This window comes from Staurois parvus, unplaced genomic scaffold (assembly GCF_062004578.1).
Source record: "Staurois parvus isolate SC_StPar_1 unplaced genomic scaffold, SC_StPar_1.0 ptg000609l, whole genome shotgun sequence".
Classification (NCBI taxonomy): Eukaryota; Metazoa; Chordata; class Amphibia; order Anura; family Ranidae; genus Staurois; species Staurois parvus.
In genome coordinates this window covers 340,405-355,389 of record NW_028318405.1, presented here as the reverse complement: position 1 = coordinate 355,389, position 14,985 = coordinate 340,405, and the positions used below count along the sequence as shown (strand labels likewise).

The window sequence follows — 14,985 nt, the reverse complement described above, 5'->3', positions numbered from 1 at the left end:
AATAATGACAGAGAAAAATGATGAAACAGATTGTTACAGGAAGAAAGTGAAGGAAAGGCAAATGAAAGGCTTTGTTGTGTTTACCACATTAGGTCAGTCATAATTATTTTACCAAATGTTCTCTCACATCTTCCACTCATCTTAAACCCTCATTCTTTTATTGTTCTTCTGAAATACATTTAAGACGTGAACTGTAGGACTGCTGGACTCCAGAGTCCACGAGAATAGGTGTTCCAAAATCTGAAACATTTTGGTGGCAACTCTCCCTCAAAAGGGATATCACCAAGGGTTCCTGGAGAGGTCTGTAGAGTATTGGAACGTAGAGATGCTCAGGATGGAAAAATATGTTTGGTATCAGATTTGTTTGTTAAGTTAAGAATTTTGTTTCTTTATATTCATTATGTTAGAATTAATTGTTTTTTGGCATTTGTTGCGTACATTCATTATTTTCAAATCAATTTTGAGAAAACTAGAAACTCATCTCATTTTTAATCCTCATGAATGAGCAGTTGGGGTTCCTGAACCATGCAGGCTTTCCATTCTTGTAACATGTCAAATAAAACCCTCTACTGGATGTATTCAACTAATGTGGTGCTCTCATCTTTCTAATACTCTACAGAAATATAATTAGGGGCTACATAGACCCAAGAATGTAATAAAAATGTAATAAATTGCAGCTTACCAATTCTTATCTACAATAACTACATGAGTTTCCTTTTTTCGGGCTAAGTACATTTTCATCAAATACAGAAGAATATCTATTAATTGAGTCAGAAATGCAATCTTTTCCTCTGAGCAAGACTGATGTCTCAGACAAGTTTATCTTCCTTTTAAAGCTGCTTTCTGTGCATTACAATTCCCCCATCACCATGTAATGGACATGAAGAGTGAAGAACATTTTAGTAGCCCTAATTAGAAGGAAATGTTACTGGCATGATTACCAGGGGAAAATAAAAGGGGAAAAGCCCTCAAAAATAGAAAACGAATACTGACACCACATCTAAGGACTCTCAAGTTGCAGTATATTACTGTTTTGTTCATGGATTTGAATATGAACCAATATCTCCCTTTTATACACTGCTTTTTCTGTTTTCTAAAGCTAGGGATAAACATGAGATTGGTTTTAAGATGAACCTGTACTTAGCTTCCTTACCCATGCTGCTCCACTGCCCCAAGGACATCCTAGAACCCCATGAATTACATCTTTGTACAAGTACATATGTGACTTCATCTGATTTCTCACTACGTAGTACTGCACCTTGGGAATGTCCCAAAATCTTTATACGTTCTTACCTATGCCAACCAAAAACTTACAATGGCCTTTTTCTCAGCACTCCCCCATTCAAATCTTTTCAAGGGGCTCCAGCAAGTGAATGAACAAGAAGGCCTACTACATTTCTCTGAATGGGCAAGGTAAGATAGAAACATAATAGGGTGCTCACGGGGAAAAACCAAGTGGTCTATCTGTCTGCTTTTACTATCTCATCATTTCCAAAGCCTAATACAATAAAATCCATGGTCTACCTGTCACTAAAAAGAGATAACAATTTAAAACCAATATTATACAAGATTATTACATTTTGTATCTGAGCTATAAAACTGTTGGATTAATGGTTCAATATTTACAATGTATCTGTTCTATCAACCAGATGTTCAGAAAAAATTGTTGGATAATTGGTTTTATATTTCGGATGTATCTGGTTTATAAACCAGAGGCTCTGAATGGACAGTTGGATAAATGGCTCTGTATTTAGGATGTATCCGGTCTATAAACCAGAGGCTCTGGATGGACAGTTAGATAAATGGCTCTATATTTAGGATGTATCCGGTCTATAAACCAGAGGCTCTGGATGGACAGTTGGATAAATGGCTCTATATTTAGGATGTATCCAGTCTATAAACCAGAGGCTCTGGATGGACAGTTGGATAAATGGCTCTATATTTAGGATGAATCCGGTCTATAAACCAGAGGCTCTGGATGGACAGTTGGAAAAATGGCTCTATATTTAGGCTGTATCTTGTCTATGAACCAGAGGTTCTGGGTGTACATTTGGATAAATGGCTCTATATATTGGATCCTTCTGTGCTACAAGCTTGCAGTTTTGCATAACAGCAGTCTGCAATAAATGGCTCTACATTTTGACTGTGTTTAGTACTTTAAAACTGACAGCTCTCAACATGCAATCATTTACTGGGATTTAAAAGTATTTATTGTATTGTTCTATTCATTCTCCAAAGTTGAGGAATTAAACTGTTTATTATACATAAGCTATAAATGGTCAGAAGCAATGCCTACATAATACAATGTAAAGTTGTAAAAGCTTCTGTGCCAAAAAAAACTTTAAACAGGCATAAAGAATAATTTAAAAAAAAAGTAAGCTTTATTGAAAAAAAAATATACATTTCTGTCTCAGTCCTCTTAAAAGCAGCCCAATTTTGTAAGGAAATGCCGGTTATGCACATACCATGCTGGTGATGATGTCAGGCCACTTGCTGTGCCTAGCTCTGGTTCATCTACAAACTTCCCAACTCCTTGGCACAAGATGGAAACACACAAATAATCATGGAAGTGAGTCTTGGTGTCAGCTGTCACTTAGCGTGAAGATCATTTGTCATATTTTATAGTTTATGATATCTCATTATAGAGCCACAGGGAATTGGAATAGAGCTACAAATGATGTCACATCTCAGGGGGCTAATTACAATTAAAAAGGATCTTCCCTCCTATGGAATGTGTTTTATGGAGAAAAAAGTAAAACAAGAAAATAAACAAAAAAATCATTCACACACAGATTCTTGTGATGGTATATTATGCTATTTTATGTAAACCTATATTTGGACAAAACAGTCTAATGTCATTTAGTTACATAGTAGTTTGGCCTAAAAAATGGTAGATAATTACTAGAATGCCAACCATTTGTAAGCAACATCTTTATAGGACATACAACAATAAATATTCTTCCTGCGTACAGGGTTGGGTTTCCCCAGTTATTTTGTAGCACAGCATCATTTTTTCCATCATCTTCATAGGACACAACCCCCACTTTTTATTTTTCTCCTCTAATCATTGGAGCTGTGTGTGATTATTTTTGTCTATTCTTGATCTTGCTGGCTGGAGGCTCAACTACTTCTCCATGCCTTCTAGTGGGTTGTAGACTGTGGTGGGCTGGAAGAGGCAGACCCTGGGCCTGAATATTCATGTGGTCCCAGCCAATCCCTGAGGGACAAAATCATAGAGGAAATTCAGTTCCTCTAATCTTTCCTCATAGCTGATCTCCTCCATGCCTCTTATCAGTTTGGTTGCCCTTCTCTGTACTTTCTCCATTTCCTCAATGTTATTTTTGTGAATTGGTGCCCTAAATTGAACTACATATTCTAGATGAGGTCTTACTAATAATTTGTACCGGGGGGAAATTCTATCTCTGTCTCTGGAGTCTATACCTCTTTTAATACAAGTGTCAGGGATCTCTCCCCCATGCAGCCATGCATCAGCACCAGATCTCTTCGAGTGCGCATGCGCCGGAGCGTGCGGGCGCGCATGTGCAGGAACGTGTGAGTGCGCGCATGTGCACTAGCGTACACGTCACCGCAAGGCGGGCTATTTAAATCACCAGTACAGTTTAGCCTATACCTTTTGCTCTATAACATTCCACACTCCATAACCTGATTCTTCTGCCTGTATCTGGTCTGACCTTGATTAAGAAAGAACTCCGCCTGCACCAACCCCGGCTTATCCCTCACTATCCACTTGCCTGCTCCCTTGTACCTGATTCGCTCGAACGATCCTGACTCGGTTTGTCTGACACTTCTGCACATACATACCTGTATCTGCACCTGGCCTGTATCCTGGTTACCGCCATACTTACCTGCTGCTGCACCTACGTTCCTGCACCTGGCCTGCACCCTGGTTACCGCCATACCTACCTTCTGCTGCACCCACATTCCTGCATCCACACCTGGCCTACATCTGGATCTTCTGGGTCTTCACCTGCCTACCATCAGATCCAGACCCACCCAGCACTAGTGCCACTCCTGGCTCCGCGCCCTCTGTTTCCACTATCAGGGGCTCCGAGCAGGAGTAGTAAAAGGATGCCTCCTCTCCACGTCAGGCTCCCCAACCAGGTACGTGACAGTACCAGAAGGCCATGTCGGAGCCTGAGAGAGGGGCCTCTCCTCTGGAAGAGATTTGCCAGCACATTACAGCACTGACACAAGCCGTCAAGGGCCTGCAAGAGGGTTATAACGGACTTGAAAATTGTTTTCAGACTTTTTCAACATCCACACCCTCTGCGAGCACCGCAGCGACATCTGCTCCAACTGTTGTTCCAGGAGCCATGATGATCCCTGCAGTGATGATGCTGCCCCGGAACCTAGAGTTCCCACACCTGAAAGGTTTTCTGGCGATTGCAGCAAATTAAGGGCATTCCACAACGCCTGTAAACTTTATTTTTTTTTACAACCCCGTACCTTTTCTTTAGAGGCAACCAAGGTGAGGTTCATGATATTGCTCCGCCAGGGTGAACCGCAGGCATGGGGCCACCATCTGCTGGAAAAGGAAGATGCCAAGCTAACTTCTTTAAATCACTTCTTTGAGGATATGGCTCAGCTCTATGATGATCCCCAGTGATCTGCATCGGCGGAGGCCGCACTACACTCTCTTCAGCAGGGTCGCAGGGCAGCTGAGGACTAAGTAACAGAATTCTGGCGTTGGGGCACAGATACCAATTGGAACGACACTGTCCTATGATCTCAGTTCCGCTTAGGCCTTGCTGAACTCCTTAAAGATGAGCTACCTCGAGTTGGGGTACCAAACACGTTGGAAGAGCTCGTTAACCTGGCTATCCAGATTGACTGCCGAGTTAGGGAACGAAGGTTGGAAAGATCCGCCGGCCAAGTTTGCCCTATGTGGATACTACCCAGCGAGCATGGTACCAACCAGTCCTGCTACACCAAGTACGAAAGAATCTGAACCCATGCAAATAGGTTTGGTGTGAACCTCACTCACCCCGGAGGAACGTCAACGCCGCCGACAGGGCAAGCTATGCCTCTATTTCAGAGAACCTGGCCATTACGTACGGAACTGCCCTACAAAGCTACGTAAGTCTCTGACCACCCTGCCTGCTAAACTATCAACTATCAACCCTGCTCACCTTACCATTTCCATCTCATTCCAGCTTTCGGGAAGAACCCTGCCAGTACCCGCTATCATTGATTCTGGGGCCTGTAGTTTTTTTATTGACACAACCTTCACTCTGCAACACCAGATACCCTTAAAGGCCAAAACTCAGAGACTGACAGTATATCTGGCTGACGGATCTAACAGTAAGTCTGGGGCAGTCACACAGGAAACGATCCCACCACCTGTGGTAGTATCTCCATCTGGCCACAAGGAACTACTTTGCCTGGATGTTATTGCATCACCACTGTTTCCAATCATCTTGAGGATCCCATGACTACAGGCCCACAACCCCAGTGTAAACCGGGTATCTGGTGAAGTGAACTTTCAATCAGCCTACTGTCATGAGCACTGCTTGCCCCAAAGTCCTGCTCAATCCAGGCCCCTACTATGCATGGATAATGATACCGAAGTAAGCCAAATGGTTCCTGCAGCCTACCATAACTTCCTGGACATCTTCAGTAAACGTGGTGCAGACAGCCTTCCACCTCACAGGCCCTATGACTGCCCGATTGAAATTCTACCTGGTGCTGAGATTCTCTTCGGTCAGATCTTTCCACTGTTCAGCAGGTGCAGGGATCTTCTTCGTAGAGAAAAAAGATCACTCCCTCCGTCCATGTGTGGACTGCCGCAAATTAAATAACATCACGGTGAAGAACAGATATCCTCTGCCACCAGTCCCAGAACTATTACAGAGGCTCAGATCTGCGACCATATTTACAAAACTGGATTTAAGAGGGGCATACAATCTTGTAAGAATCCGGGAAGGAGATGTGTGGAAAACGACCTTCCGTACCAGGTTTGGGCACTTCGAGTACCAAATTATGCCCTTCGGACTGTGTAATGCTCCTGCAACCTTTCAGCACCTAGTAAACAACATTTTCAGAGACTTTTTAGACATTTTTGTGATCGTATACCTTGATGACATTTTGATCTTCACCAGGGTCATGTGCAGAAGGTCCTCGGACGCCTCCGACTACATGGGCTTTACGTAAAACCAGAAAAGTGTGAGTTTGAATGCCAGAGCATTCAATTCTTTGAATTGATTATATCCACTGAAAGCTTCAAAATGGATCCCCAGAAAGTCTCCGCCATCCTGGAATGGCCTGCACCATCTGATAAAAAAGGAGTACAACGCTTCATAGGCTTCGCCAACTTTTACAGCAGGTTCATCAAAGGATTCTCAGCCATCATCACTCCTATCAACCAACTGACCAAACAAGGAATCCGATTCTGTTGGACACCAGAAGCCCAAAATGCTTTTGAGCCATTAAAGGGACTTTTTACCTCAGCACCCATATTAAGCCATCCGGATCCAGCACTACCCTTTGTGGTAGAAGTAGATGCCTCGGAGAGTGCTGTTGGGGCCATCCTATCGTAGCTGCAAGACTTGAAACTCCTGCTTCAACCTGTTACTTTCTTTTCCCATAAGCTATCCCCTGCGGAAAGAAACTATGATCTAGGGGACCAAGAATTACTAGCCATCAAGTCAGCCTTGGAGGAATGGAGGTACCTTTTGGAGGGAGCAGCACACCCCATTTTGATCTATACCAATCACAAGAATCTGGAGTACCTGAAGACTGTGAAACGTCTAAAACCCCGACAAGCCAGGTGGGCACTCTTCTTCTCTAGGATCATATTCCACATTACCTATAGAGCAGGCTCTAGGAATATAAAACCTGATGCTCTGTCTAGGATGTTCGATGATCCTAAAGATCCTCCTACCCCTGATACAGTGGTCTCAACAGGCAACTTCTGTCTTTTGCAACCAGACCTTTTTTTGCAGATCCAGCAGGCATCCATCTCCACCAGCAATAACTCTGTCCTCTAGAGAAGGATTACTATGGTCAGGAAACAGAATCTTTGCACCAGAAACTACTCGACTGGCAATTTTAGGGCTTTGTCATGATCATACGCTGGCAGGACATTTCGGGATCCACAAGACCTTAGACCTAGTGCAGCGCCAGTTCTAGTGGCCTGAGTGGGAGAAGGACTTCAAGGCTTATGTAAATTCCTGCCCCACGTGTAACAAGGGTAACAGAAGCAAGACCTGGGGGATTATTGAGGCCCCGACTAGTCCCTGACCGTCCGTGCAGAATGATATCAATGGACTTCATTGTAGAACTGCCACCATCAGAAGGATGTTCGGCTATTTTTGTCATAGTGGATCATTTTTCTAAGATGGCCCACTTTATTGCCATGAAGGGAGTGCCGTCTGCAGCAGAAACAGCCCAAATCTTTATAAGAGAGGTGGTGTGTCTCCATGGTGTCCCAGGGAACATCGTCTTGGATCGAGGGGTACAATTCACCTCGAAGTTCTGGATAGCTCTTTGCGAGAAGTTGAAGGTGGAACTCTCACTCTCTTCCGCTTATCACCCTCAGACCCACGGCCAAACAGAAAGAACCAACCAGACCTCAAAGCAATACATTCGCTGTTTCACATCTTTTTCCCAAGGGCTTTCCCTTGGCCGAGTTTGCGCATAATAATTCAAAACACTCGGCCACAAAACAGTCTCCTCCCTTCTTCTCTAACTATGGTTTTTATCCTGCATTCCTATCCAATCTAGTGCCTGAACCATCAATCCCAGAGGTCTAAGATACCTTTGAATTCCTTCAGCAGAACAACAAGATGCTACAGGAGACAATATCAAAGGCTCAGTTAGACAACAAGAAATTCTTTGACAGAAAAAGGAAGGGGGACCTGGTCCTGGAAACAGGCGAAGAGGTATGGTTGTCAACAGCTAATCTAAGGTTAACCTGTGCCTCAAAGAAGTTAGGCCCCAAATTCGTGGGACCTTTTCCAATAAAAAGGAGGATTAATGATGTGGCATACGAGATAACATTATCAGGATCACTAAGGTTTCACCCCGTATTTCACGTATCATTGCTCAAAACTTCAGTCTCTAACCCCTTTCCAGGTTGAGAATTGGGGCCACCTGAACCAGTGATCATCAACAGCGAAGAGGAATATGAGGTAGAAACAATTGTTGACTGTAGGAAAAGAAGTAACCTGCTCCAATATTTAATTAAATGGAAAAGTTATGGACTTGAAGACAATTCATGGGAACCGGAATCTAACATCCACGCTAAGGATTTAATCGTGGCATTTAAGTACAGGTATCCAGAGAAGATGGCCCAGTTGGGCATCCGGAGGCTGCCCTTAGAGAGGGGGCACTGTCAGGGATCTCTCCCCCATGCAGCCATGGGTCGGATCTCTTCTGGACGCGGCGGTCTATAATGTTCTACACTCCATAACCTGATTCTGTTGCCTGTATCTGATCTGACCCTGACTAGGAAAGTACTCCACCTGCACAGACCCCAGCTTATCCCTGACTATCCTCTTGCCTGCTCCCTTGTACCTGATTCACTCAAATGATCCTGACCCGGCTTGTCTGACACTGCTGCATATACATACCTGTATCTGCACCTGGCCTGTATCCTGGTTACCTGTGTCCGTTCCTGGTCTGCATCCTGGTTGCCGCCATACCTACCTGCTGCTGCACCCACATTTCTGCATTTGCACCTGGCCAGTCACCAGTTTCCCCAGTCACCACCACTCCATAGTGACACTGCACTGTTTTGGTGACAGTGTGTAAAAAAAAATGTCACTGCGGTGACATTGCACTAGTCCCATTGTCATTATTAGACTTTGTTCACACAAGGCATATGCATCCATGACCTGAACAGCTGTCCCATGCATTCCCATGTGACTAGTCCCATTCAAGTCAAATGGGATGCAGTAGCTACACAGACACATTCGCTGTTCCCAATGTGATATCCATGCACCTGCACAGATGTGTCATTTAGGCCAGTGACTGTATCTGTGCATCTGCTGTGTTCCAATTGACTTGAATGAGACTACCCACATGGAACAACTTTGCATCCCCGTGCAGGTAAACTTGGCTTTCGCATGGGGCACAGAAGCACATGCCTCATGTAAACAAGGCCTAAGGACATGCCCTGTGCTCTCCGAAGAATGATCCACATTTGTATCCATGTTTTCTCCTACTGCCTGGACCAATCCTTTACTTGTTTGCTGACCAATTCACTGCCTGCCGACTGCCCATACAACTGATTATGTTCCTGCAAGACACCAGTCCAAGCCATCCCCTTCAGACAACTGCAACAGAGGTAGTGAGCCAGTCAACAGTAAATAGCTTCAAACATGCTTGAGACAAGCATAGACCTACAATCTCAAAAACCCCAACCCCCCCTAAAAAAAACCCCCAAAAAACACACACAAAAATGGACAGACTCGTTGGACCACTCAGTCTTTTTCTGCTGTCAATTTCCTATGTTTCTATGTTTCCCTGGATGTTTTCTCTTTTTCAGAACATTCTCTGTAAATCCTAGAGATGGTTGTGCGTGAAAATCCCAGTAGACCAGCCTGTCTGCCACCAACTTCCCCATTCTAATGCTCTGTTTGAACTTCAGCAAGTCATCTTCACCACATCTAGATGCCTAAATGCATTGAGTTGCTGCCATGTGAATGGCTGATTGGCAACTTGTGTTACCAAGCAATTGAATGGATGTACCTAATAAAGAGACTGGTGAGTGTAGATGGTAAGATATAAACCAGGGGTGGTGCTAACCATTCCATGATCTATCCAGAGCAAAAAATAAACAGTTTTGGCTATACACTTTGAAACATTTTTTTTAACTTTCTGCTACAAAACATATCCAATAAAAAAAAAATTAAAAATCAAATTTCTTCATAAATTTGGGCCAAAATGTATTTCGCTATATATCTTTGGTAAAATAAAATCCCAATAAGTGTATATTAATTGGTTTGCATGAAAGATATAGTGTCTACACACTTTGGTAAATATATATTGGATTTTTAAAAAATACTATTAATGGCAGTAATCAATGACTTATAATGGGACTGCGATGGGCGGTGGGCAATCTGAAATTAACTGATGCTGAGGGGGGACTGACTAATCCATCACCAGTGATACTAATACAATGATCAGTGATAATACTATACACTGTCACTCAGGGGCGGACTGACAACTCATGGTGCCCCCGGGCAATAGGGGATCATGGGTCCTCTGTGTCCTTGCCCAAACTCAAAAAAACCTATGAAAAAGGTACCAGGGGCATCTCATGGTGCCCCCTACTGACGCCGGGCCCTCGGGCAGTGCCAGAGTTTCCAAATGGTCAGTCTGCCCCTGCCCTTGAGCATCCCGGAAATTAGCCCCTTCCCACATGAGATGCCCTGGTACCTTTTTCATAGGCTTTTTTTGAGTTTGGGCAAGGACACAGGGGCCCCATGATCCCCTATTGCCCGGGGGCCCCATGAGTTTTCAGTCTGCCCCTGCTCAAGGGGTTAAATATGTGCCTGACAATATGTAAATGTGTGCCTCTTTTACTAACAGATCTCTTTGTTTCTTATAAAAGCATGTGTATGCACGCACCCGATACCTGGAGGCAGGCAGCAACATACCAGTAGTATGGACAGGCAGTCCTTAAGTAGTTAAGAGGTTTTTTTGTTTTCATACAGATTTACAAACCTTTCACCCATATTCAGTTGAATACAGTTAAAATAATAAGTGAATCTTATGTGAAAGTCTTGTGAATCTTGAGGGAAAATACTGACGCAAAAAATTATTGAAACCCACAATCTTCACCTGTTTCCTTTTTCATGTTTACTCCAATCTAATAGGACTACTTTAGACCTCCAATATTTTGTGTTTCCAATAACCAAATATGCTGTTCAAACTAAAAACCCGCCCCTTTTGGTGATCTGCTTATTAAAACAAACCATTTGGAGGCCATGATGGCTTATTAAATCATATTAAAAAAAAATACACACCGATTATTAACTTTTATAAATAAGTTTAAAATAATGCTTGAAAGAATCTATCATTTCCCGATTCCTTAAACTATAAATAATTGGATTTAAAAGAGGAATTGCAACAGTGTACAACAGCGAGGTAAACTTGTTTATCTTCTTCTTTGGCTGAGAAGGAATCATATAGGTAATACATATTGATCCAAAGTAAATACAAACAGAAGCCAGATGTGAACTACATGTGGAGAAGGTTTTTCGTCTTCCAGATCGTGAGGACATTTTCAGAATGGTATGAAATATGGAGATATAGCTGACTATGATCAAGACAAATGTGACAATGCCTAGAAAAATGACCATGAACATTTCTTCCATATCCACCAGATATGTGTCTGATGAAGAAAGCTGCAGAAGTGGAGCTAGATCACAATAGAAATGGTCAATAGTGTTTGAACCACAAAACTGTAGGTGGAAGATCGTAATTATCAACATGGCCAAGACTGTAAAGCCAACCACCCATGCCCAAGCTGCTAGATGGTTGCAAGTGTTGTTGTTCATGATGGAAGAGTATCTCAGAGGGTTGCAAATGGCCAAATGCCTGTCATACGCCATAACGGTTAAGAGAAGACATTCTGCACTACCGGATGAGGATGCCAAGTAGAATTGGATGATACAACCATAGAGTGATATGAAACCTCCATTCCACCATACAATGTACAGCATGTTAGGTGTGATCGTGGTGGTCATAAACACTTCACAGGCAGATAGGTTGCTAAGAAAAAAGTACATGGGGGACTGGAGATTTGTACTTGTAGATATCAAGGTTATGATTAACATGTTCCCTGTTACTGTGGCCAGATAAGTAATGAGGAACAAAACAAAAATACAATTATTTATGTGTTGGAGATTCCCGAAGCCCACAAGAAACATCTCTGTCACCATTGTTTTATTCTGACCACATGTGGCCTGGGGGAAAATAATACAAATAGTAAACATTATATAGAGGACAGAATGCAAAATAAATATTAAGCATCAGGTAATAATGACAGACAAAAGGTTGTTACAGGAAGAAAGTGAAGGAAAGGGAAGTGAAAGACTTTGTTGTGTTTACCACATTAGGTCAGTCATAATTATTTTACCAAATGTTCTCTCACATCTTCCACTCATCTTAAACCCTCATTCTTTTATTGTTCTTCTGATATAAATTTAAGATGTTAATTGTAGGAGTGCTGGACTCCAGAGTCCATGAGAATCAATGTTCCAAAATCTGAAACATTTTGGTGGCAACCAGGGTCGGACTGACAACTCATGGGGCCCCCGGGCAATAGGGGATCATGGGGCCCCTGTGTCCTTGCCCAAACCCAAAAAAGCCTTTGAAAAAGGTACCAGGGGCATCTCATGGGGCCCCCTACTGACCCCGGGCCCTCGGGCAGTGCCCGAGTTTCCAAATGGTCAGTCCGCCCCTGGTGGCAACTCTCCCTCAAAAGGGATATCACCAAGGGTTCCTGGAGAGGTCTGTTGAGTATTGGAAAGCAGAGATGCTCAGGACAGAAAAATATGCTTCGTATCAGATTTGTTTGTTAAGTTAAGAATTTTGTTCCTTTATATTTATTATGTGAGAATTATTTGTTTCTGGAATTTGTTTTGTATATTCATTATTTTCAAATCAATTTTGAAATTTGGATTTCAGAAGACTGCTATATTTATTCTATTCTATTCTTTTCTATTCTATGTTTTCTATTGTCTTCTATTCTAGAATTTTCTATTCTACTCTTTTCTGTTTTTCTATTATATTCCTTTATATTCTATAATATTCTATTCAATTCAGCAGCCTAAGTTAGATTCATCATCTTATTTCACTTTTATACCTTACTGTATTTATTGCACTGTGTCCATTTCAAATTCAGATTGATTTTCAAATACAAATTCAAATTCATTTTCAAATCTGAATTTGATTAATTCGTTTAGTTATCATTTATTTTGGATTCATTGAAGTTCATTACTATTTTGATCAGAAATTCAGATACATCTGAATCTCCAAATAATGAAAATGTCATCCGAATTTTGATTCATAATGAAACAAATTTCACATGTCTATTGAAAAGATAAGAGCTCTACAACAGCCAATGTGTTGGGGCCTTTTGTCAGGGCTGAGAAACTAGAAACTCATCTCATTTCTCATTCCCATGAATGAGCAGTTGGGGTTCCTGAAACATGCTAGCTTTCCATTCTTGTAACATGTCGAATAAAACCCTCTACTGGATGTATTCAACTACAGTATGTGGTGCCTTCATCTTTTTAATACTCTACAGAGATATAATTAAGGGCTACATAGACCCAAGAACAAAAATGTAATAAATTGCAGCTTACCAATTCTCGTCTGTAATAACTACATAAGTTTCCTTTTTTAGAGCTAAGTACATTTTCATCAAATACAGAAGAATATCTATTGATTGAGTCAGAAATGCAATTGTTTCCTCTGAACAAGATTGAAGTCTCAGACAAGTTTATCTTCATTTAAAGCTGCCTTCTGTGCACTACAATTCCCCCATCACTATGTAATGGACATGAAGAGTGAGGAACATTTTAGTAGTCCTAATTAGGAGGAAGGTCTAGGACAGGAAATGTTACTGGCATGATTACCAGGGGAAAATAAAAGGGGAAAGCCCTCAAAAATAGAAAACGAATACTGACACCACATCTAAGGACTCTCAAGTTGCAATATATTACTATATTTGTTCATGGATTTGGATATGAATCAATTTCTCCCTTTATACACTGCTTTTTCAGTTTTTAAGGCTAAGGATAAACACGAGATAGTGGTTTTAAGATGAACCTGTACTTAGCTTCCTTACCCATGCTGCTCCACTGCCCCAAGGACATCCTAGAACCCCATGAATTACATCTTTGTACAGGTACATATGTGACTTCCTCTGATTTCTCACTATGTAGTTCTGTCCCTAAGTTCTGTACCTTGGGAATGTCCCCCAAATCTGTATACATTCTTAACCATGACAACCAAATTCTTACAATGGCCTTTTTCTCAGCGCTCCACCATTCAAATATTTTCTAGGGGCTCCAGCAAGTGAATGAACACGAAGGCCTACTACATTTCTCTGAATGGACAAGGTAAGATAGAAACATAATAGGGTGCTCACAGGAAAAAACCAAGTGGTCTATCTGTCTGCTTTTACTATCTCATCATTTCCAAAGCCTAATACAATAAAATCCATGGTCTACCTGTCACTAAAAAGAGATAACAATTTAAAACCAATATTATACAAGATTATTACATTTTGTATCTGAGCTATAAAACTGTTGGATTAATGGCTTAATATTTAGGATGTATCAGTTCTATCAACCAGATGTTCAGAAAAAATAGTTGGATAATTGGTTTTATATTTAGGATGCATCTGGTTTATAAACCAGAGGCTCTGGATGGACAGTTGGATAAATGGTTCTATATTTAGGATGTATCTGGTCTATAAACCAGAGGCTCTGGATAGACAGTTGGATAAATGGTTCTATATTTAGGATGTATCTGGTCTATAAACCAGAGGCTCTGGATGGACAGTTAGATAAATGGTTTGATATTTAGGATGTATATTGTTTATGAACCAGAGGTTCTGGGTGAACATTTGGATAAATGGCTCTATATATTGGATCCTTCTGTGCTACAAGCTTGCAGTTTTGCATAATAACAGCAGTCTGTAATAAATGGCTCTACATTTTGACTGTGTTTAGTACTTTAAAACTGACAGCTCTCGACATGCAATCATTTAATGGGACTTAAAAATATTTATTGCATTGTTCTATTCATTCTCCAAAGTTGAGGAATTAAACTGTTTATTATACATAAGCTATAAATGGTCAGAAGCAATGCCTACATAATGCAATGTAAAGTTGTAAAACCTTCTGTGCCAAAAAAAAACCTTTAAACAGGCATTAAGAATAATTAAAAAAAAAAGTAATCTTTATTGAAAAAAAAAAAAAGTACATTTCTGTCTCGGTCCTCTTA

The 14,985-nt window shown here is 41.4% G+C and overlaps 1 protein-coding gene across 1 annotated transcript; it reads right to left on the bottom strand.

Moving 5' to 3' along the window:
* Positions 1-10,997: 10,997 nt before the first annotated feature.
* LOC149449623 (olfactory receptor 5V1-like) lies at positions 10,998-11,912 on the bottom strand. Its single transcript, XM_089692993.1, has one exon. It carries the CDS (start codon positions 11,907-11,909, stop codon positions 10,998-11,000), a length of 912 nt encoding a protein of 303 aa, XP_089549119.1. The 5' UTR covers positions 11,910-11,912.
* Positions 11,913-14,985: the final 3,073 nt, after the last annotated feature.

Coding starts and splice junctions, on each gene's coding strand:
- LOC149449623 (XM_089692993.1), bottom strand. CDS start 11,909: ATGGTGACAGAGATGTTTCTTGTGGGCTTCGGGAATCTCCAACACATA.